Source organism: Pygocentrus nattereri, chromosome 21 (assembly GCF_015220715.1).
Source record: "Pygocentrus nattereri isolate fPygNat1 chromosome 21, fPygNat1.pri, whole genome shotgun sequence".
Taxonomy (NCBI): domain Eukaryota; kingdom Metazoa; phylum Chordata; class Actinopteri; order Characiformes; family Serrasalmidae; genus Pygocentrus; species Pygocentrus nattereri.
The window spans coordinates 28,974,730-29,000,048 of NC_051231.1; the positions used below are offsets into that span (position 1 = coordinate 28,974,730).

At 41.9% G+C, this 25,319-nt stretch overlaps 1 protein-coding gene across 1 annotated transcript in view; it reads right to left on the minus strand.

The window, feature by feature from the left end:
• suclg2 (succinate-CoA ligase GDP-forming subunit beta) overlaps positions 1-25,319 on the minus strand; it is a 188,663-nt gene that overhangs the window by 121,344 nt on the left and 42,000 nt on the right. The window contains exon 2 of the mRNA XM_017711485.2: positions 22,678-22,819. Coding sequence (XP_017566974.1) covers positions 22,678-22,819 — 142 coding nt within the window. The remainder of the gene's footprint in view (positions 1-22,677; positions 22,820-25,319) is intronic.

Below are 25,319 nucleotides of genomic sequence, written 5' to 3' on the forward strand. Positions count from 1 at the left end.
ATTCTACTTTTCTCTCTCTCTCATATATTCTACCTTTCTCTCTCTCTCAATATATATTCTACCTTTCTCTCTCTCTCAATATATATTCTACCTTTCTCTCTCTCTCAATATATATTCTACCTTTCTCTCTCTCTCAATATATTTTCTACCTTTCTCTCTCTCTCAATATATATTCTACCTTTCTCTCTCTCAACATATATATTACCTCTTTCTCAATATATATTCTACCTTTCTCTCTCTCTCAATATATATTCTACCTTTCTCTCTCTCTCAATATATATTCTACCTTTCTCTCTCTCTCAATATATATTCTACCTTTCTCTCTCTCTCAATATATATTCTACCTTTCTCTCTCTCTCAATATATTTATTACTTCTCTCTCTCAATATATATTCTACCTTTCTCTCTCTCTCAATATATATTCTACCTTTTCTCTCTCTCAACATATATATTACCTCTTTCTCAATATATATTCTACCTTTCTCTCTCTCTCTCAAACCATAAACTACCCCTCTCTATATATATATACACACATTCTACCCTTCTCTCTCTATCAACATGTATACTTCAGCAGCACTGCTGTGTCTGATCCACTTGTGCAAGGGCAACACACACTAAAACGTCACCACCATGTCACCCAAATGATACCTGCTCTGCGGAGAACAGGGTAACAAAGTATGCAGAGAAAAAGATGGACTACAGTCTGTAATTGAAGCACTACAAAGTGCTGAGTAATGAGTAACGAGTGTAGAGATAGAAGGAGGCGGGTTTAATGTTACGGCTGATTGGGACCGTCTTTCAAGACATCCAGCTTTTATCTCTCTCTCTCTCTCTCTCTCTCTCTCCTTAACAACAGAACACATCACTGCAGCGTCTCTACTCTGAGAAACGGCCTCAGACGCGTGTGATGTTAACCTTACCCAGACGTGACCCAAAGCTCAGCCCAGGTGTGTGTGCTTTTCCACGTGAGTGAGCAGGAGGGGTGCGAGTGATGTATATTAACTGTGTGTTTGTGTCTGAGAGGATGTGCATAATGAGACCCTGCATGTGTGTGTGTGTGTGTGTGTGTGTGTGTGTGTGTGTGTAGCTCATTTGTTCAGGCTGGTGTTTGGTAACCTCGCACAACATCCATCTTCCTGTGTGACAGCTACATATGCCATGCCGGGTGAAAAGCCTTCAGTCTGTCACTCACAAGCCCAAGCAGAGCTTGAGAGATGAGCAGAAGATACACTGTATGTCCAAATATACCCAGACATCTCTTCTAATTAGTGAATTCGGTGACTTTAAGGTGCATCCATTACTGACACTGGCATTCTCAGCTTGTATAATCTTTATAGGAAAGCACTGTAAATAGAACGGGACGCTCCGGAGCAGCCGTGCATGAACCTGAGGTCACCATGCCCACTGCAGAGTGTCACCTAGAGGGGTATAAAGCCCACCAATCACTGGGCTGTAGAGCTGAACTGTGTTCTCTAGCGAGATAAAGCTCCATTTGATACATTAATACCTCAATACTTTACCCTAAAGGATATATTTAAATCATTTTAACTTGAATTGTTTTCAACCATGAAGATGTAATACAAACTTCAAAACGGGTTCTTTAGTAGAGACACTGGTTCTATATAGGATCACGAACTCTTAAAGAACCTTATGCATGATTAATCCCTTAACAATCTAGGTTTATTTCATACAAAGGCTTATTATTCAGTAATTACAGGGACGTCAAGGTAAAACTAATGGAGCTATTAATAGGTTATAAAGTGTGTAATAAAACTTTGGGCCCACCTGTGACCAGTCTAACGAGGCCATGAGGTAGTTATAATTTTCTGGATTGTTATCTTGACATGAGTTGATTATTTTATCTCATAACGTTGTTGTCTTGAAATAACACGTTGGTTACCTCGAAATACTAAAAGTCGTTAGTTGAAATAAAGAGATAGCTACCTTGTTATCTTGAGACAACAAATGTTATCTTGAAATAAGTTAATTATCGTGATCTCAAGATAGCAAAGTTGTTTTCTTGAGATAACGTGTTAATGATCTTAGAACCATTAAAAAAAAAAGAATTCTATACAGCACTCAGTACAGGCTTACTACAGACTTCAATGTAAAACTAATGGAGCTATTCTTAGGTTATAAAGTGTGTAATAAAACGTGGGCCCACCGGCAGGCCCATGGCTTGTTGAGGGGTCAAAAGGTTCTTTGCATCATGAAAGTGTTCTTCAGATTGACGGAGAATGTGCTGTAGATGGTTCTATATGAAACCTTTCTGAAAAGGGTTCTATACAGTACTCAAAAGGGTTCTTCTATTGCTATGATGCCAAGCTTGTTCAAACGCAAGAACCCTTTTTGGTGCTATATAGAACCCTTTTCAGAAAGGTTCTCTTTCATCATGGCAAGAGATCTTTAATCATTCAAAGGGTTCTTCAGTGTTCGTGGTCCGATATAGAACCATTTTCTTGGCTAAAGAACCTTTGAACAACAATAATTTAGGTGTTTGACTAGACTGTCTAACATTTCTAGTGTAAAGTCAAAGATCTACAGTACACTACTGTATTAGGTAATAATACTATATTATGTTATAATAATATTCTACAAATAGGAATTACAGCCATGTCCCTTAGGCCTGTCACAACTACTACATAATTGCCTAATCACAATAATTTGAGATGATCGCAGTTATTTAAGCTGACTGCACTCATTTTCCACGGGCAACATGACAACTGAGTATATACTCTCTTACAAAGGAGGGTTCTTCAAGGCTTTAGTACAGAAAATGGCTCTGTATAGAACCATGAACACTCAAAGAAGCCTTTGTATGGGGAAAGTGTTCTTCAGATTGATGAAGAATGTGTTGTATATGGTTCTAAAAAGAACCTTTTTTTGAAGAGATAGATGGTTCTTCGGGGGTTCTTTAATAAAGAAAATAGTTCCAAATCAGTGGTGAATGAACCCTTGTGTGATGTTGATGTGTTTGTTACTTAGTGGTCTGGTGGACCCATCGCATTGTTGTTTTTTTTTAAATCAATACAGCCATAACAATTTATGTTAAAATACCAGAAATTTAAAATACCAAGTGGTCAGTGTAGGGATCTACTTTAGCAGCTGTAGCCAGTCAGCAGCCTGTCCACGCTGTCCTACCTCACACACACACACACACACACAGCCATGTAGAAGGAGAACAGAGTGAAGGACACATCACCTCCACACCTTTATTCCCCATGGGTTCAGCCCAACACCACATGTGTAATATAAATGCGTGGGGGGTGAACAGAGTGAAGACACTGAAAATGTGTTCTATGTTCTTCACAGAAAATGAGCAAAGACCAAGAAATCTGAGGTTGAAATAATAATAAATTGCATAATTTTCTATTTTGATAAACACTGAAAATGGGTCCCACAGACCCCAACACCACACAAGGGTTAATATCGCTAAAGTAGCCCAGACTTTAGTTTTAGACTTTACTTATCTTCCCACTAATGTGACGCTGACCAAGTTAAGCACCAAGTGGACAGCATGCAGACTTGACCCTTTATAGTACTGCTGTTCTATTGTACTTCTAATTTGTATTATGTTATATATTTATTTAAAAGTAAGTAAACAAATAATAACATACCTATTAAGAGGCCCAGAATATTCTGTAATAACTCTCGCTTGGACGAATCAATCTGACTGAAACAACGTGCAATGAGGTCCTCAGTATATGGAAGCTTGAACAAGCCGGGATGACCCACGTCGGAGCGATAAGGAAGGTGCCGGACAGACGTCTCATCATTTAACCTCTGTTTGCAACTCCATACCCCTCCATGTGTCTGTGAGAAGGCAGGCATCACCTCCAGCATCACATGTAATGCAATCCATTACACATACATCAAGGAATGTAGTGTGTTTTTTTGGTTCACACTGCTTCATCCTACTGAGAGTTACAACAGAACATTCAGGGCCTCTTTCGAGTGAATCTCCCAGTATAATTAGTGTCATTTACAGTAGCTTGTGCGAACACTTATGATTCCATTTGTTTCAAAGTTAAAAACTTTTTTTTTTAATCAAATTCAAATCAAAATAAAAGATCTCGTCTACTTATATACACAAATGTGGTACAGATGAAAAGCTTAGAACCTGCGTTTTCCCCACAATTTCGCCACCTGTTCCAATGAGCTACTTCTGAGAAATAATTCATACCGCTTTCTGTTATCATCAGCGATAACTGCGACTTCTAATGTTTAGGCAATGCACTTTTCCACTCTGGAACTGAAACTAAAGTTTCTCGTTACGGTCTTGTTTTGAGGATCAATAAGCGAGCTGTCTTCTGCAGGAAGCTGGATACAGATTAGTTGCGCTCAGGCTTATTTGCAGGGCAAACATTCTTTCAGTGAGAACATAATCTAAGGGAGATTATACTGCCTCCCTGAAACTGATTTACCGACGGGCCAAAGCATGCAGAGGTAATTAGGGGAAGAAAAGCTTCCACAAAGGAACTACGTCACTTTCACTTTTCCCTGCAATAACCAGAGCAGATGCAAGAGTGGAGCGGTAAGAGTGCGGTTCACTTCTGCTCAGGACAGATCCAGACTGAGCCACTGTGTGTGTGTGTGTGTGTGTGTGTGTGTGTGTGTGTGGCCCAGGGCAGCATCCAGCTTCATTCTAGCTGCTGGAACACACTCAGCGAGCTGTCAGCCTGCATGTCTATGTCAATCAACATCCTGAGCGGCTCCAATCTCTCCAATCCACCTTAAAAGAGCACAGCTGCTGAACATACACAGCAACAGGACAGACTCAGACTCACACACACACACACACACACACACACACACACACACACACACACACACACACACACACACACACACACACACACACCTCCTACTCATACCCAGGGGGTGCAGGGATGCAGAAAAATTTTGTCTGCTGAAAAACAACCCTTTTGTATTTTTCAGCTGAAGGAGAAAAATTTGGGGGCTGAAAAAAGTGAATGATTAAACACAGTTGTTTACAAAAGTTTGGAGACCCCCTTTCAAACAACATGTTTTGCTAATTTTTTTTCAATTTCGATATTGGAAAGAAGTGCATATAAATATAAATGCATATAAAAACGTGCCATAACTTTGGCAAGGGCACATTTTATGCACAGATCTGATTGGCTGAGTAGCATCACATGTGATATGTACAACGGATGTGATGGTCTGTGAGTCTCCCAGGCCGCTAAACCGGTACTGTAAAGGCTAGAAAAGTTACGACGATTAAAACAGGACCACCCCGTCAAAATGACATAATTCTCCATAGTTTATCAGATATGGCAGAGCAGAAACTGGTCTGCAGAGGAGACGAAGTTTATGTTCTGATCTTTAAAAGACGGCGGTGGGACAGACGTCCAGCTTCTGTGTGTCAAACACAACGTCTTCCTCTCTGCCTACTTTAATCAGGACATGTGAAGGGACATTTTTCCTGACATCATTTTAAAGTACTTAAAAGCACAAGCACTGCTCACTGCTGCTCATCTCACTCAAGTGATGCTCAATGTCTGGTAACGTCTACACTTAGTGGTGCTTTAGGCATGTGTGTAATTTTGGATCGGATTGGCTGCAGTGAGCATGTAAACAGAGATTTTCATCAGACTGTTGAGTCAGCAGACACTTCCGTCTTAATCTATAATTGGAATGTATTTAATCAGATTGGAAAAATCTTTGCATGTAGCCAGTGAAACACTCAAACACATCTGTTGGAGTTATAAACACAGTCTTTAGCTTACATACTCTATAGGATTAACTGATTCAATTAAAATTTTCATTGGAACTCACCTACAACACTAAAGTGATTTACATGCTAACAGCACCTCCTACTGGAGAACCTTCAGATTGCTAGGAGTGAGTTACAACGCCAGGTTAATGTGCTTTACTTATTAAAAAGGTGAGATTTTTTTCAATCCCTATAGCGGAACCATAAAATATGTTTTCATGATGTTATGACTTTAAATATTTCATTTTTTTAGCAAGATGTTTGAAATTAAATTCATTCCAAGCTGTGCTTGTTGTTGAATGTTGTACTTTATAATCCGCAATGCTGTCCCAACCTTTGTGTTGCAGGTATGGATTTCAGAATGAAGGTATATTCACAACAATGAAGTAGACAAAATATAAAAAATTGATAAAACGCCAAATTACTTGTTGTATTTGTACTGTTTTAATTTAAATACCGGTTAAAGTGGATTTACAGATCCCTGTTTTCATATAGACTCAGTCCAAAGAAACCATGTATCTCAATTTTAGTAGATTTAGATTTTTCTACATCATTTCAACAAACATTTTCTTTTCATCGTGTGAAAGTTTTATGATGAACGGACCTAAAGAAATGCTCCAAAATCACTCTTTACATGAACTTCCACTGAAAGCTAAGAATGTTTTTGCCCTCTCCTGTAAACTTTCTATTTTGGAGATACTTACTTGGGGAAGAGGTGAGGGAAAGGGTGGTCAACGGACAAGGGTGCCCACTCCTAAAGGGCTTTTGCGATTTTCCTGCTTGAAAATACTGAATTCAACACAGCAGTTAGTTACAAGGTTTAATAGGTGTATCTGAACACGAAATCATGCGGGACTAAATTACCAGAATTGGACGCCCCTACTGGGCTAATCCATAACTAAAAGGCATAACAGCCACGCTTGCTGGACCGCACTCAATCATTCACAATTTCAGCCTTCTTCACGCAAATCAGCTGCATTACAACAAAGGCAGAGAGAGTCTAACACGCCGTCTGTCGATGGTTACAGTAGTCTCGAATTTGCAAGCCCAGCGGGTGCACACGCACACACACTTGCCAGACGCAAGCCAGCCAGAAACAGGATCTGGAACAAAGTCAGTGGGAGGAGAGAAAAAAAAAAGAAAAATAATAATAATAATAACAATAATAATAATAACACTATGTCTTCTTACAAATTTAGCACTCAATGGAGCGTCGAACAGCCCTAATAAAACATGCAATTTGGAGCACGCATTAGCCGAGTAATGGCGTCATAGCTCCTGCTGGAGCGGCCGCTGAGGCTCCGGAGGCGCGGGGAGCAGTAATGCACCGTGGGTAATGTCAATCCAGAGGAGCCGTCAGGAAAGCCAAATTACATTTTGATTTGTGGGCTCGTCGAAACGCGGCTTGTGTTCCCCTCCGCCGATGGATTTGCAGAATCATTTGAAAAGCCGCCGCTATTGTTTTACCACGGGGGCACAAATCACCGGGCCAATTACAGTTCTTTATGATTCATAAACTCGAGAGATTTTTTCACATTATGGCTTTTTTTCCTGCGCCCGTGTTGTTTTATGAGAGTAGATTCCATTAGAGACTCAAGGGCCTCCATTCGTGCACTCATAAGCCTGAAGAGGCTCCACTTCCGGGAAGAAACTGAGTCAAGACAAATACACGTGTGTTTACTTCATAAACACAAACACAGATTCAGTGAACGACCTTTAAAAGGCCTCATTTCATGGAAAAATGAAATTTCCTTGCTTTCTTAAAAGGCCCTACATTTTCCCTGAGGTCTGCTTAGAAAATTTGTCTGGTTTAAAGCATCAGGTTTTTTTTCTCTCACCGTTCCATCCGCTTTGATCAAACAGGCTGGTTTGTTACTGTGCCTTTAAGACTGACATATACATCTGACCGCTGCTCTGACTGGCTGCTTTGCACTGTGACAAACTTTAAGCATCAGCATGAATGGGCGGGGCTAAACTTCTATAGGCTGAACAGATTGATATCCATCCATCCATCCATCCATCCATCCATTTTCTAAGCCACTTCTCCGTCAGGGTCGCGGGGGGGATGCTGGAGCCTATCCCAGCAGTCTTCGGGCGGGAGGCAGGATACACCCTGGACAGGTCGCCAGTCCATCGCAGGGCAGACAGACAGACACAGACAGTCACTCACACCCAGCATGTCCATTTGGCCTGACTGCATGTCTTTGGACTGAGGGAGGAAACCGGAGAACCCGGAGGAAACCCACACAGACACGGGGAGAACATGCAAACTCCACACAGAGAGGACCCTGATCACCCCGCCGGGGAATCGAACCCAGACGCTCCTTGCTGTGAGGCGACAGCGCTACCCACCATGCCACCAAGCCGCCCACGGATTGATATACAGTATGTAAATGTGTTGGTTTTTGTGACATCACAAAAACAATGAACTTAAAACAGGCTGTTTTTCCATATATGTACTAATGTGGATATTAAGGATTCAAAACCTGCCACTGTTGACATACTACATTCAACTTTATTATTAATGTATTATCACACACACACACACACACACACACACACACACACACACACACACACTATAGCAGGGGTCGGCAACACAACAGCTCTTCGACTGCCGTGTTGCGGCTCCACAGCAAAATTAGATTTGTACATGAAAGTAACATAATCCTCCTTCACAGTAAAATACAGCTCTGCTGATTGTTTTTATACAGTTTTAACTATAAATGGTCTTAAACACTGGAGTCAATACAGAACTGCCAATTCACCCTTTAACCCTGAAGGTTGGCGCGCAGACTGCTGGTCATCTTAGCAATGCAGACAACAATCTCTCCTAGCTAGTAGCTAAGAGTAGCTATTAAAAACAAAGAGAAAGATTTAAGACCAACCTCGATAATTTGGAGACTAATAGATTTATTTGAAATTATAATCACTCCAGCTGGTTTCCTCATATGTTTAACCTGCAACAAGAAACGGCCAAAAGTCTGAATACTGAAGTCACTTCGCTTTTTTTTTTTTTTTTTAAAACAAGGCCGTCTCCACCATTTAAGGCGGAACGGGAAAATCTGAACAAGAAGCTGGCGAATGAGAAGCTGACTTCAGCTACTGAGACATATTTACCGCCACGCTGGTAAAATGGATATAAAACGTGGTTTGATTTTTGCTGAAATGGCTCTGCTTAACATTTGGGCTGAAACCTCTGTACTACAGAAACTAATCTGCAAAAACAGACCGTTTAGAATCCGTTGTTTTTGGGAAGTCAGGAAAAGCAGCACTTTTAAATGGAGACATTTTTTACATTCACATTCTCAGCCCTGTATCACTTTGCTTGTATCTTGCTGAGGAAACACACAGGAATTTAGCATTAACTGTCTGACACAGAGCCCTTAGAGACACCTAGACTTCTCCTACATATCAGTTTTGTATCTCTAGTCTGATTAAAGTCAGAAAACTCAGTGCTCCGAGTTGAAACATCACCCCTGAAGCCTAATGGCCAATTTTTCAAATCCAAGAATTGACGTCTTCAATCGCTAAAGTTACTGGGGGCTTACCTGCCTGTATAATAATAGTGCTTAAGAAAAAAAAACACTCACTGGAAATCTGGCAACCAATGATGCCAGTTATTCTGCAGGGTTTGGTCATGTAAACAGCATACTCTGATTTCTTAGATCGGAGTAAGGTCTGGAAATGTGATCAAGAACTCCGATTAAGAACTAATCAGGTTTCTCAATGCATGTGAACTCTTACTCTGATTTCTTTCACATTTCTCAGTCTGCACACGTGCGAAAACAGACATTGTTATTAAGTGCATGTAAACACTCACTGAATTATGAACTTTCTTAATCGTTCTGCCCGTACAAATTCCCAAATACACATTCACATTCATCAGTATGACGATATTCACTGTCATCATAAATTCCATCAAATCATCAAAATATACCTTTGAGAATATCATTGATATCAATGCTTGATCGAGGATGCTAAAATCATAAAGGGTGCTAAAATTTCAGAAAGTGACGCCCCACTCCATTCAGCCCTTAATATGGGCCCCAAGATCCAAAGACCGCCTGGTTCAAATGAATTGTTTTTGTGATGTCACAAAAAAACCAACAAAAAACCCCACACAAAACTCCACATTCACATATTTCTATCTATTCAGCCTACAACAGTTTAGCCCCGGCCCCTTGACACTGAACTTAGAGTGCTCCAGCAAAAACTGAACAGCCAATCAGAACAGGCTCATTTGCATAAATCAGTCTTAAAGCCACAGTAACAAAAACATCCTGTTTGAATCTAAGTAATAAAGACAGGTTGGAACAATGTGTGGTTTTATGTACCATAAACAATCACATATAAACATTATAAACTGACCTCTGGGGGGAAATGTAGCATATGGGCCTTTCAGTGAACAATGACAAGCTGCATGTTTCATTACAAAGAGAGCATAATTAGTCCTGTTTAACTATTCAGTGTTAAAAGATCACTGTACTCATATTTATCTTTTAAATGTGGCACCAGGCATTGTTTTTTTCTTTATTTGTTCCAACTGATCAAACCTCTGAGAGATTAATATTGTGGTACATATCATGCATCATTCCATTCCGTTCCATTATTTTCCCCCTGCTCTCCAGCCCTACTCGAAACAGCACAAATACACAGACGAGTTCAGAGACGCTGTCAGTCATGCTGCCCCCACTGAACTCATGACATCGAACAATCGGACTTTATTAGCACAGGAGCTGCACAACAAACAAGCATGCATACAAACAAAACAACAACAACCACCACAAAAAAAAAATCCACTTCAAACGTCTTTTATCTCCCATCAGAGAAATTGGCCTGACCAGTGCTGGCCTATCAAAGCCCATCTCTGACAATGAACGTCAGACCGAGAAACAAAACAAGGCTCACAAAGGCCTTCAGAAAATAAATATATAAACACGGAGGTCGAGGCCAGTCGTTTGTGCAGATTCTGTTTAACATATAACAGCGAGACAGGGAGGCTCTACGCTCGTCACGCTTGGCTGCGGAGGCTCGTGTAAAGAAAGAGAGGAGAGATCGAGCGAGAGAGAAAGAGAGGCAGATGGCTGGGACATGGCGGAGTGGTGGGTTCAAAATGAGACATATGGTCTGACACAGCTGATGAAGAGGAGCAGGCAGAAGAAAGAGACGAGATGGAAGAGCGGCGCCGCTTTGAGGCTCTCTCGTAGACGAGGCGACTGATTCCGCAGCCGCAGCGGGACTGAGGCGGCTGATTCTGCCACAAAAAGGCCGAGGCAGCTGGCTCTGGAAACCTTCAATGATGCTGAGGCAGCTGAAACCTCCAAAGTCACAATGAAACCAGGCAGGGCATCGACTCTTTTCTAAAATCATTTCACCCATCCAGTTTGATTATTCCACTCACGTAACGGTTTTGCCTTTTTCGGGTTCCTCTGGCTTTGGTTCCACCATGTTGTCCAGCAAGCAACAACAACATAAAAGCTATATTAAGCCCTGTTAGAATGACTGCATACATAATATGAACATGAACCTCCATGAGGTAGCTGACTCTAGAACCACTGTGACCATGATGGAGCCTAAGAACAGATTCTAGAACCTCCATGACCATGACAGAGCCAAAGTGGACTGACTTTGGGCCCTCGTTGACCATGTAGCCACTGATTCTGGAACTTCTGTGACCATGATGGATCCAAGGCAGCTGAATATGGAACCTCTATGATCAAGTTGGAGCCAAAGCAGTTGACTGTGGAACCTCTAGGACCATGAAGAAGCCAAGGCTGCTGACTCTGGAACCTCTTTGACTGAGATAGAGATAAGGCAGCTGACTATGTAACATTCACAGCCATGACTGAGCCAAGGCAGCTGACTCTGGACCAAAACAGAGATCAGGCAGCTGACTCTGAAGAAGCCTCTATGACCAAAACGGAGATGAGGCAGCTGATTGTGGAACTCCAAGACCATGATGGATCTAAGGCAGCTGACTCTGAAACATCTACGACCATGATGGATCTGAGGCAGCTGATGGATCGAAGGAAGCTCTGGAACTTCTACGAACAACCACAACACAGCTGAGGAGGCTGAAGGCTGACTCTGCAAACTCCATTACCACGATGGAGCCAATGCTGCTGACTGCAGAACGTCCAATGAGCAAAATGGAGTTCCAAAATGGAACATCTGTTCAACCACAATGGAGCAGAAGCAGCTGAATCGGAAAACCTACGCAATCATTAAGCATCTGACACCGAAAGCTCTTTAACTACATTGTAGTGAAAGAAAAGCAGATTATAGAACCTCCATCACCACAGTGGGGCTGACTGAACTCTGAAACCTCAATAAGGCCAAGATTTCTGACTCGGATTTCTGACTCACAACTGAACCAAGACTCTTGGCTTCTGAAGACACAATATGCTCCAAATGAAATTCAACTAAAAACAGGCCCAGAGTTCTTTGATACACATCAGCTGAGATTGTGGGAAAGTGCCAAAAGAGCACCACAGCCTGGTTAGCAGAGGTTATTAACAGAGATCTCTTTAAACATATATACTACTCCAGTGCAGCAGCGGTGTTGCTATTAGTGATGGGAACTTCGTTTGGCGACTCAAGTTGCACTGAAGTTCTGCGCTGACTCATGCCTCATGCCTCAACACTTACTACAGTCATGTACAAACTAAAACTCAATGGATCAGGTTTGATGAGGCTTCAAATAATGAACCTTTTATTGGAGAAAAACATTCAGTCTGATGTACAGAAAGAAGCGCAACATGCAGTAAATGCTGTGGTGGCACGGTGGTGGAGTGGGTAGCGCTGTTGTCTGACAGCAAGAAGGCCCTGGGTTCGTTTCCCAGCCAGAGAACCGGGAATGTGTGGAGTATGCCTGTCTGCGTTGGTTTCCTCTGGAAACTCCAGTTTCCTCCCCAGTCCAAAGACATGCAGTCAGTCTAACTGGACCTGCTAATTTGCTAATTTAAGCTAGCATACCTGCTTTGCAAATGCCTTTAAACACTATTTACTTCAAGGTGTTTCAAACCAGGCAGGTTTTTACAAGTGTTTTCATTTGTATAATTCCTGCAGCTAATAACAAGACAAAGATAAAACTCTCCACTAGATATTCAAAGCTCAACTTTCTTGATGCAACTTACCAACACCACTGGATGCTCTTATTAAAAATCAGCTACTCTGGCTGGTCTGAAAGCTGCAGCGATTTGCTCCTTTAATAAAAAAAAAAGCCTGCATTACTTGAGATATGTAGAATAATTCTTCACTATGTGAAAAAGATGGCATGCCAGTGCAGATCATGGGGAATTAAGCAGTGGTGGCACGCCTTTGAAATTTCGCAATTCTTCAAAGTAATTGCTCTCAACAAGGCCCAGATCACATCAGCCATTAGGGATGATAACAGCCTAAATCTTAGAGGAAAATGATCTGAACTGAGAAATCTAGATACGGCTCCGGGAACTCGCCCTCCACAAAGGGGGAAAAAAAGAAGAAGCGCTGTCGTGTAGCAAACACTTCGCGTCTAAACGTGACAACACATTAGCAGCAAATCACCTTAATCAAAGGTTCTTCAAAGGGTTCTTCTAGGGCGAATGTCAAAGTGTGCTCATCGTGTACGGACTGCAGTTATTAAATAAGGGAGAATGAATAAGCGAGACAGAAGTGGGTACCTCCCCAACTGTCTCCTCGAAGGTGGTTTGATGCCAGCACATTTCAGCATCAACACAGGGTATCAAACCCAGCCACTACGCTAAAAAGCACAGAGATTTGACTGCAATCCACGAAACAGCACTGGAATATTCATCTTCAGGCTATATGAATTCATACGGCTCATTCTCATGTTAATTGTTGACTGTTTTTTCTCTGACTTTTAATGAAAAAGGATAGGCTTTATGCCTATAGCATAAAGAGGTAAGGTGAAATAGAGAAATAAAAAGGAAGCAAGAAAGAGAAAGACCTTGTGGAATCTAAAAAAACATCTGCAAGACTTAAATGGAATAAAGCCAAGGAGCTTCGGATGGCAAATAAAGATAGCTCGAGATAATCTGAATTTATCAGATGGACATTAAAACTTCAAGAACTCACTTGGCTGCTTGCCGTAACAATCCGTATCTACAAGCACACACGTCAGACATCACAACACCAATATGTCATCGAATTTCCCATCTTTAAGCAAAATCAAATCTGGCATCTCCCTTTAGGGCCGGAAACCGATTTGGGCCGTTAACAAAGGGTGTCATTTGGGAGAAGATGAGCGATGAGGATGAATAAGACACGGCCAAATGTTCTTCCATATTCGCCTCGTCCATTAGAGGGCTCAGCGCTCGTCCCTGGTGGACTCGAGCTCCCTCCCACAGACGCTGGGCAGGCTGATCTGGAACATTCTAAGAGGAAAATCCATCACCATGTACCCGGCAGATGCATGTGTCAACACGGCCAATGGCGCAAACCGGAGGCCAAAATAATGCAACTCTTTCATTGGCTGGAGAAAACAAGAGCAGGCCCTGCTGCATGGCTGACACGGGAGAGGCAGGGAAAACACGGATTTGTCTTCATTAGACGCTTTCTCTAAAAGATGGCAGGCGAGCGCCAGCCTTGCAATCCAGCTCACATACTTTAGATTGTATTATAGCATCTACTCTGTGCATTAAAACAAGTGAACTTGAACGAAGGAAGTTTTTATTCCAGCCCAAAGCTACAGTTTAATATCTTATTTGTCGTGTTATGCTATACTCTGCAGTGCATTACATCTGGGTACCTCATCGGTTTGATCGAATTTTATATCATTTTCATGTTTGCGTTTGAGTGTTCCCTTGCTACAATACCTCAGCATGCATAAAGCAAATAGACTGTACAATCCTTGGGAATCTCTGTGGTGTCACCCAAATCTTTTAGCTTAGCCACCAAACTCAAGTACTAAATACAACTAAACTAGCATTAGAATAACTACTCTGGTGTGGAACAAAATCATAGTCCTGATTTAATCCTTATTTACCACAAAATGAATGTTATAAACAAGTTTTTACCTTTTCATTCATTCAAAAAAAGACCAAACTGATGTAAGATTAGACAGCTTCTTTGCTAAGTTTAGCTTTTAGTTTGCTTTCTCATCTGACAAGTCACCCATGTCATTTAAGTAATCCATTTCCTCCATTTTAATGATAAGTTGAAGACTACAGGTACACAGTTGCAATAATGCAGATTCAGCTTCTTAGCAGTAATATGTCCATGTCAGCTATTTCACGTCCTTCTACATTTACAAGCAAATGGAAATTCAAAAAAGACCACCCTTTAAAAATTAAACCCAAGGGAGACTACTGCAGCACTGTTGTAGCATGTGTAGGATGTATTTCACTTTGGTCGGTGTGTCCCTTGACTTCTGTCCCTTTACTTACAGCACAGAAAATGGTTCCGATATCTCGGCAGCACTGAAAAAAAAGCTAAATCCTTTCCTCATCACAGAAACCTTCAATCTCTGCATACATCTTTATTATGTAGGGCATTTAAAGTACATTTAATGCAGCAGAGCTTTCCTGGACGCTTTCAAAGTTTTTCTGAAAGCCTTCTCCTAGATTTGATTTACCGCATCTCAAAGCAAAAACAACAACAAAAAAACACTTCAGGTTCATCTTCCAATCATGGTGCAGTGAAGGCATTTTTAGCTGGTATCTGCATGTGTGTTTTGCGTGCTGAAGCTGCATAATCTAACCTGTGAGTGATGAAGGCTGCATCAGGCTTGCCTCTTTGACAGTTAGATCACTTAGACCCCCTATTTAGAAGCCAAACACAGGCCCTCTTTGGAGACAGGTGCGCCTTCATTAGCATCAAGGCCCACAGCCAGTCAGCAAATAAAGCAGGCGACTTGAAGAGCGAGGGGGGGAAGGAGAAAAAAAAAAAAAAGTCTTTTCGGACTTCCAGGACAGCAACTTTTATATCCTCTCTTTGTTCTTTGCTCCACTTTTTCCTCCCATCTTCTCTGAATAGCAAGACAAAAGCCTCAAAAAAGTTTCTTCTTAAGGAACAGAACTATAGACCATCTCCTCACACCATAAATGTTCCAATAGAATATCTCTCCATATAGCGAGAATTTAAAGTCCCTAAAGCTACAAGCGCAATAAATCATGGCCTTCTAAAGCATCTTTGCTGTGTCTGTGAGTGTGTGTGCGCAAAACAGAGTGTCCGATTGAGCTGTCAGCTGCACTGCAGCATGGGTAAATGGGTCCGCCACAGAGGGGAGAGTGAGTGTCCGTCACGTCTCGGAGGGGAAAAACCTGGCGGCCGCGCCGCGGTGACAGAAATCCATTTGCGTCTCGCCTGGTCAGCTCGGCTCACTGCGGCCCGGGCTGGGCAATGCCGAGGCCCGTGGAGACCCGGTTGTGGAGCCATGCGTGCTGAGCTGGAAAGAGGAGTGACGAAGGCCAGCTCGAACTCAGTCGGATAAAACGAGAAAGCTGTTCCGATTTGTCCCTCAAACACGACCTGACACAATCATATGAACAGTGCTACAAACCCACCCAATATATTGTTTGGCCAATAAAACAGGCCAATATGAAGGTCTCCCAGATTTATCAGCATCAACAAGATACTGATAATGTGCCAGATCCATAAAAGTCAGTGGGACGTGGTAATTAAATCAAATGTAGCATGTTAACGAGGTAATATATATTAATGACCACCATTGAACAGCCGTTTATGCGCTAAAATGGACAAGCAAAATCAAAGAACACTAAAATGAGAGCTGTAGATTCTAAGAAAAGAAGAAGCCTGCTCAAAGTTCTACATCCTCTTTTGGTTGAGTTGCTTTTAGATTTCCCAAAAAATCGGCAGGGATGTTCTAAAGCTCAGACTTAGAAGTTGGTAGCATGTTCTGCATTTAATGATCCAAGTCCGAGATGTCAAACTCAACCATTAAAAGGGCTTTACTCAAAATCTCAACAAATCCATGGGCCAGAGAGTTTATATTTCAATACGCCAAAATGTAAACAGTAAAATGTTGCCACTTGTAGGAAACCTTCAAATGTTACATGTGATTACTCGACATAATGGCTAGATTAGCTAGACATAACGGTTAAATCTCTAAATGTCCTCAGGATGCAGGTCTTTTAAACCTACCTGGCATCTTTTCTTTGCTGCAAGTTCATTAATTATTGGGATCATTTTATGAGCTGCTGAGTGTTTAGAGTGATTGTCGGTTTAACTGCAGCTGCAGCGTGTTTGGTGATATGACGTGTGCAGCTGTGCAGAAAACTGCTGTCCCATATATGCTGGATATTGTAGTGCAGCTCACTACATGAGCTAATACACAGAAAACCTAAATAATTTTGAGGGCTTGACTGGATTGTGCCACGGGCCTGATCTAGACCACAGGCTCTAAGCAATCCCAAACACATTCAGTGATGCTGCGGTCTGGACTCTGGGGTGGCCGGTTCATTGTTCTGAGAACAGCAGCTGCTCTGTTTGTTTTCTTTTCTCAATGAGACACCTTGACAGCTACACATCCTTTCAGATCTATAGAGCCGAGTCGTCTTCTCACGGTGGAAGGATGGACAGAAACATCCTGTGGATGTTTCGAGATCTGAAGCAGCTTGATTTTCTCCTCCTTCTCAAAGACGAAAAAAACCATTAAGTTTTGTTTATCTGATGGGGGCAGTTTGAATGGTCTATTAGGTGTTCCGGGTGGTTGTTAGGAGTCCCATTTTTCTCTGCATCTGTAACTCCAGTTTTGGAAGCTCCTGTTTTCCCCTTTTTGTCACTTTCTCTTTCCTTCTGCAAGTTGATTATCTTACATTTAATCTCCTCAAAAATATCCCCTGAAAAAGTAATAACTTACTTAATGAACTTTTGACTGTTATTTAAACGAAGGAAGGGTGGTCTCTGACTTTTGCACGGCACTGCATGGACTGAGGAGTGAAACATTTTGAATCTTTAACAATGTTTACATACGACAGCAAATGTCATTTCAAAAAAGCTATAAAACTTTAATATCTACATCTATCGATTATCGGCTATTTGAATTGTAACTCCTTCAGTATTTGTATTGTGACAGTACTTATCGCTCAGGCCCTACTATACACACACTCTCTCTCTCTCTCTCTCTCTCTCTCTCTCTCATACACACACTCAACAAATGAGGCATCAGCGCTGCTCTGTTCATTTCAAAGGGAGCCAGAAAAGCATTTGGATGAAACACTGTCGCACAGCCTCATGCTGCACCGTAGCAGCTCGGCGAGCGTGAGGGAGCGCGGCAGGCTGCGCTAAAGCCCATTGTGAGCAGCAAGATAAAGAGCAGATTACAGGCGCGAGAGCGGGCAGCTGAGGGATCAGCCTCTGGAAAGAGGCCCGGGCTCCCTCACACTCACCCGGCACGCGTGGCTTAGTGAGAGTAGCCGAGGCACTTGCACGTTAGCCCACCTCTGCTGAGCTCCCGCACTTGTCCCTCGGCCACTTGCGCTGCCCTCATGTTAGGGCTGCATGATCTGTGATACGGACAAAATACCATATTGTGATTGCAGTGTATTGTGATATATTACAGTCAAGCTGGTACATTATTGAAAGGCTCATATCTTGTATTTTTCTCATATTTGAGGTCCTTTTGTGGTTTTATGAACCAAAAGCAGTCGGAATTCATTTTCCCCATTTTCCAGCCTCTTTTAAAGCCTTAGATTTAAACGGGCTGTTTTTGTTACTGTGCCTTCAGGACTGACGTATGTAAATGAGCTGTTTTCGCAGCTTAGTGTCCATATATGGACGAGTACAGACTGCCATGGGCTTTTTTAATGTGTAGCAAGCTACATCATTATTGCAAAGATCAATAATGACAATGAATAAAGAGTATTATAAAAACTTTACTTTATCCGAATGATCATCAAGATGGGCTCCTGATCTAAAAGTTGCACATGAATTCAGTGCAAGTTGGACTGGAAACAAATTTGATCCCCAAGTTTCTGACTTGCTACTGACCCTGACCTTAATCCCAAGGTAAAGGTGACAGGTTATTAATGGCGTTCTAAACTCCAAACAAGAGTTTGGGTTTGTGGGACATTGCGTCATATGGTTTGGTTGGGTTCACACTGCCACTGTCAAAGTGGATCAAATTATACATCGTTGTTTGGTCAGAATGGCTGTTACTTTCACATCAGATATATTTTGCACTTACAACTTGCAGTGGCCCATGGGGTCAGCATCGCGCAGGTCTTTTACTGCCCTGTTGTGGATCCACAACAGAATCAGATTTTTAGGCAAAATCAAAATAATCTTCCTTTACAGTAAAATAAAGCTCTGCTGATCATTCAACACAGTTTTAATACTATATAGTCTGAAACGCTGGTGTTCATGTACAACTGCTAGTTCACTCTCTAACCCTGAAGGTTGGTGCGCAAACTGCTGGCCTCCATAGCAACACAGACAACAATCTCACCTACCTAGTAGCTAACAAAAAGGCGAAGAGAGAGCATAAAAGTTTCCTGCTGGACATGTGAGAAAAGCAGCTACAGCTGAGCGAAAGCTTAAAGCAGAGCAAATTAAGTGCAGACATTCAATTATACTGGATTTTTTTAACCTAAACTAGTACATTAGCAGACAGTGAGACATATTCACCGCCAAGATGGTAAAATGGACATAAAACGCTGTGGCTCCCAAGGTGGTTTGATTTTTGCTGAAAGGACCAAATGGCTTTTCTTAACATTTGGGTTGCCGACACCTGCTCTAGCCTGTAAAATCCAGACCTTTGTCTCACATACACCCTTGATAGGGGAGAGTGTGTATTATTTTACCTTACTTTGCATTAAAAATGCTCAACATGCCTCACAATAAAAGCACCAACAATAAAAATGACGATCTCTGCGTCTTTATGAATGAACGTGTTGTCATTTTAAATTGAGCCAATCAGGTCGCTGATGCCTGGCCAAAAATACATTTTCCAGACACGTGTCGAAATTAAATGAACTATTTTGCTACTATTTAACTGCTCGTTTGCCATTATTAGTGTTGCAAGTGTCAGATTGACTCTACACACCTAATGATATGAAGTGCCCCAGATGTCCAACAGTGTACGGCTAACAAAAAGATAATGACAGAAAGCAGAAAATGCATTCATTAAAACGCAAGTCAAAAGCAGCACTGTAATTAGCAGTGCAGTAACAGCGGAGAGCGCTGTGCGCTCGAGCTCAAAGCTACGTCTGAAAATCTCACCCTGCAGTAGAAGCTGTTGTTTAACACTTTTCCAGGTGAAGCTAAAGTCAGCGAGCACTGGTACATCATCACTAAGCGCATCAGAGTGTAAAACAGAATCGCATTTTGATGCGTCCATCTCTGGATTTACCACGTTCTAAAGACAGACGTAGCATTAGCTAGCTCAGAAGCTATAATGCTAGCATTGTTAGCATGTATGCTAGCAGTTAGACAAGAGGTTTTCAAAGCTGCTAGATGAAATAAATGTCCGCCACCCTGCACATAATGCCAGTGGTGCCATGACGTTGGTGGTGGAAAAAACTTTAGTCTTGTTCTAAATGATAAGTTTTCATAGTAGTGGACATCAGGTAGACATATTCACCTAATATATGGGCAAATCTATTGGGATGCACCACATAATCACTGAATCCCGGTGTTTCATTCAGTCTCATTGCCACATGTATAATTCAAACACCTGGCCATGCAGCCTGGCCTTACAAATGTTTGTGAAAAAACGGGTCATTCTAAAGAGCTCATTGAATTCAAGTGTAGTGCTGTCGTAGCATTGCAACAAGTCAGTTTGTGAAATTTCTACCTTCCTATATATTCCACAGTTAATGGTGAATGGGATTATTGAAAAGTGGAAGTGTTTAGAAACCACAGCAACTCAGCCACAAAGCGTGAGACCACCTAAAGTTACAGAGCAGGTTGCCGAATGCTGAAGAGCATAGAGCATCAACATCACCTCTGGCATCAACATCAGCACAACAACTGAGGCAAGAACTTCAAGGTATGGGTTTCTATGGCCGAGCAGCTGCATGCAGGCGTTACATCACCAAGCACATATTGGAGAATGTCAGTAGAGTGGTAGCTGGCAGACTGCATTGCCCCAACTATAAAGTTTGGTGGAGGAGGGATAATGCTATGGGGTTGTTTTCAGGGATTGGCCTAGAGCCCTTAGTTCCAATGCAGGGAAATCTTAGACCCTTTTCTGTTCCAGCATGACTGAGCTCCAGTGCACAAAGCCAAGTCCATAAAGGCATGGCTGAGTGAGCTTGGTGTGGAAGAACTTGACAGAGCCCTGACCTCAACATCATCAAATACCTTTGGGATGAAGAAGAACGGAGATTGCGAGCCAGGCCCTCTCGTCCAACATCAGTGTCTGACCTCACAAATGCGCTTCTGAATGAATGGGATGTCATAAATGTGCAGGTGTCCATACCGTCTACATCGTTAAGTTGCATTATACACATTACACTTTATAATGCAAGTAAAGGTCTATACTGAAACTGACCAGGTTGTCTAACAATCAGCAGTGCATTAAATAAGCTCGGCATACAGACTCTGCTTGATGGAGATTTGAAATCTGACCATCTACCAAACACATGAAGGCAGCATCATTCTTTCTGAGGCCGCTGAAATAAATCAAGCACCTTTCAACGTCTGACACCTGCACTTGTCCACAACACAGTGGATGGGCTCATCCATGGGGAAAAAAAAAATAAATCAATGAATTACACATTGCACGTGTGGGTGTGCATGTAGATGTGCACACACACGTGCGCCTGGAACAATACACCAGCAGAGAGAGGGAGTGAGGTATCTTACAAGAAAGAGAGTGAAAAAAGGAAAGGAAAGAAATTGCACTTGTGTTGTTACGCTCACAAAAGAAGAAAATGGCAAAATATAACACACATTTATTTTTGTGACTGCTACAAAATTACAGCCCTACATGTGTTTGCTTTAGTCAAGCAGAACAGCTCAGCACCTCCAGAGCTGGGACACATATATGCTGCATTCTTTTACCGTAACCCAGGCACTAGAGGTGACAAATTAAAGGATATATATATATATATATATATATATATATATATATATATATATATACATATACACACACACACACACACACACATATATACGTACACACATAGATCAAGCATAACATTATGACTTGCTTCTACACTCATTGTCCATTTGATCAGCTCCACTTACTGTATAGCTGCACTTTGTAGTTCTACAGTTACAGACTGTAGTTCATCTGCTTCTCTGGTACTTTATTACCCCCTTTTACCCTGTTCTTCAGTGGTCAGGACCCCCATGGACCCTCACAGAGCAGGTACTATTTGGGTGGTGGATCATTCTCAGCACTGCAGTACCACTGACATGGTGGTGGTGGTGTGTTAGTGTGTGTTGTGCTGGACTGAGTGGATCAGACACAGCAGTACTGCTGGAGTTTTTAAACACCTCAGTGTCACTGCAGGAATGAGAATAGTCCCCCAACCAAAAATATCCAGCCAACAGCGTCCTGTGACCACTGATGAAGGACTAGAGGATGACCAACACAAACTGTGCAGCAGCAGATGAGCTGTCGTCTCTGACTTCACATCTACAAGGTGGACTGACAAGGTGGGAGTGTCCAATAGAGTGGACAGTGTTTAAAATAACAGTGTTATTATACACAACACAGTATCCATAAACCTGAAGGCATGAAAGGGTTCTATATAGAACCATTCCCTTTACTAAAGAACCGTCTTTTTAAGAGTGTAGTATGTCACTGTGTTGGCATAGAAATGCTAGCTCCTCTCCCTCTTAATGCCCAGCTTCTGGTCATGGGTGCCATTTAATATTTTTTAAAGCTCATCATGTTTCTATTTCAGCACGCTGCTGTGTCGGCAGAAATTTACCTCAGTTACCACTTTGGTGTTAGCATGCGTGTGAGCCACTTTCTCTTCCATATTAGCTTGTCTCCATATTAGCACGCAGGTGCTACTTACTGAGCCTCTTGGCAGCATCCCGGGCTTCGGTAGGGTTGTCCGCCACAAAGAAGCGCTGGACGGTCACGCCGCTGTCCTGCATCAGCTTCTTGCTCTGGTACTCCTGCAGGTTCAGCCATCTTCTGGGGCTCTCTCTCACCACCTGCACATGCACATAACTCCATTACTACAGTATACGCTAAGGATAAGGACCTTTATCGTTTTTGTTGTTGGGCTGCATGTAAACACAAAGTTCGGCCTTTTTATCTCTCCACTGTGATGCTCTTTTTACTAGACCTACATCATCACTGGACTTACATCCTCTACAACTCATACACAACGCAGCAGATCCTAATAAACGCTAAAAGACAGCTCACATCAGTCTCATTTTGAAAGAGATGTACTAGCTACCTGTATCGTTCAGGATAGATTTGAAAACTCTAGTTTTTAAGGCTCTAAATGAGCTTAAAGCTCATTATTATTATTGTTATTATTACTATGTTATTATTATTATAAGTAACTATGGAGCATTTAACTGAATTAGTTCAAACGGAGGTTCCATGGTTAAAAATAAATAAATAAATAAAATTAAATTACTCCTACCACTACTAGTACCACCGATACTACTACCACCACCACCACCACCACCAATACTATTACTACTACTGCCACCAATTAGGGGTGGGAATCTCTAAGCACCTCAAAAATGAATTCAATTACGTTTCAGAGGCTGCGATGCATTTATAAAACGATTATAAACGCAGCTTTTTTTCTATACAGGGTCATTTTTCTCACTGTGTGACGACTTGGAAGTTTTGAAGCAAAGTATTTGTAATGATCTATAATGAATTTACTTCCAATATCTTTTATTAAGAAATCAAATGGAAGGGATGTGGCAAGTAAACTGGAAGACTCTCATTCACTGCTCTTGTTTGGAGCACACGAGACACAGGCTGCCACCCATCTGTGATAAAACGCATCGATGATTTGGAGACGAATAGACTTGCTTGCATTTAAAATCCCTCTAGCTGGTTTCATTTATCTTCAATAAGAAACTGTCAAACAGTAAAAACCACGTGAAACTGAAGTCAGTTTCTCGTTCGAATTTTCTCGTTCCACCTTAACTGCTGCAGCAGTTCCATTCTGGCATCCCATGCGTCATTTAAGGTGGAGCGGGAAAATTCGAACGAGACTTCATCCTCGTAAAAAGTAGAACATTGAGAGACATTTTACAAGAAACTGTTCTACTTTTGTAGAACAGCTGGTGATGCAAGAAAATCAGCTAAAGCTGAGCTAAAGCTTAAAGCAGAGCAGAGTAAGTCTGTGTTATATTTTTACCCTACACTAGGACATTAGCACGTTCTGAGACACGTATAGCTAAGATGGTACAATGTGCTCAACATGTGGCTCCCAAAGTGGTTTGAATTTTGGTGAAAGGACAAAATGGCACAAATAATTAACATGTGGGTTGCGACCCCTGCACTAGCATTTAATATAGTGTGCACGCCACAGACTGTCCGGGCACTGCACTTCCCAACTTGGCAAAGTTCCGCCTTTTGCGTTGCGTCAACATTACGTTATCAATTACAACTTAGAAAGTCGATTCTTGACATTTGTGAATCGATTCAGAATCATCCATATCCACATTGTGATGCATCTAAGAATTGACCCCCCCCCCACCCCCTACTACTATTACCACTACTACACCACCACCACCACCACCAATGTTATTACTACCACTACCACTAACAATACTACCACTACCACCACCAATACCTCCACTACTACTATCAGTACTACCACCACCAATACCACAATGCTACCACCACCACTACTAATAGTATTACTTCCACCACCAGTAATACCACCTTCAATGCTATTACTACTACCACCACCAATACTACTACCACTAATAATGCTAGGATTATCTTTGTAATGAAACCTACAGTTGTTTGTGAATCGATTCAGAATCATCCATGTCCCCACCACCATACTACCACCACCAATACTACTACTACTGCCACTACCACAGTGCTACTACTATTACCACCAATACTACCACCACCATCACCAATACTACCACCAATGCTACTACTACTGCTAAGATTATCTTTGTAATGAAACCTACAGTTGTTTGTTTTTATGTAGAGACAATATGCTCAGAAATTCGGGAAAATCGTAAAAATTGCATTATTTATTGCACTAAACCGCGTACAGATAATAAAAAAAAATTACAGTAAATAAAGGTTAGGCTCACAGTCTTTAACTGCAGCAGTGCAGTGGATGCAGCATTTTGCCAACAACGAAACGCCACCGCTAACTATTTATCACCCCTCCTTACAACCCGCAATTAAACGAGACATTGAGCACTCTTATACGGCTCCATCCTGAGCAATTAAACGGACGAGCCCCCATTATCCTTCAACGAACGGCGAGCCAAAAAGAGCCTTCTGGAATGGGACAGGAGGACGAGGAGCCAGCGGAGAGCCCGGGGCAGCGCATGCCCTGATGAAGCCATGCTTTAGAACAGCTCTCCAGAGCTCACGCTGTCCGCACTCTGTGCCCTCCTCGGGGAATAATGAGGCAGCCAGATGGAGTGGAGGGGTAGTAGTGCGCACTCTGAAGTGTGCACTCAGAAGTGTGTGCTCAGCAGCCGAGATGGC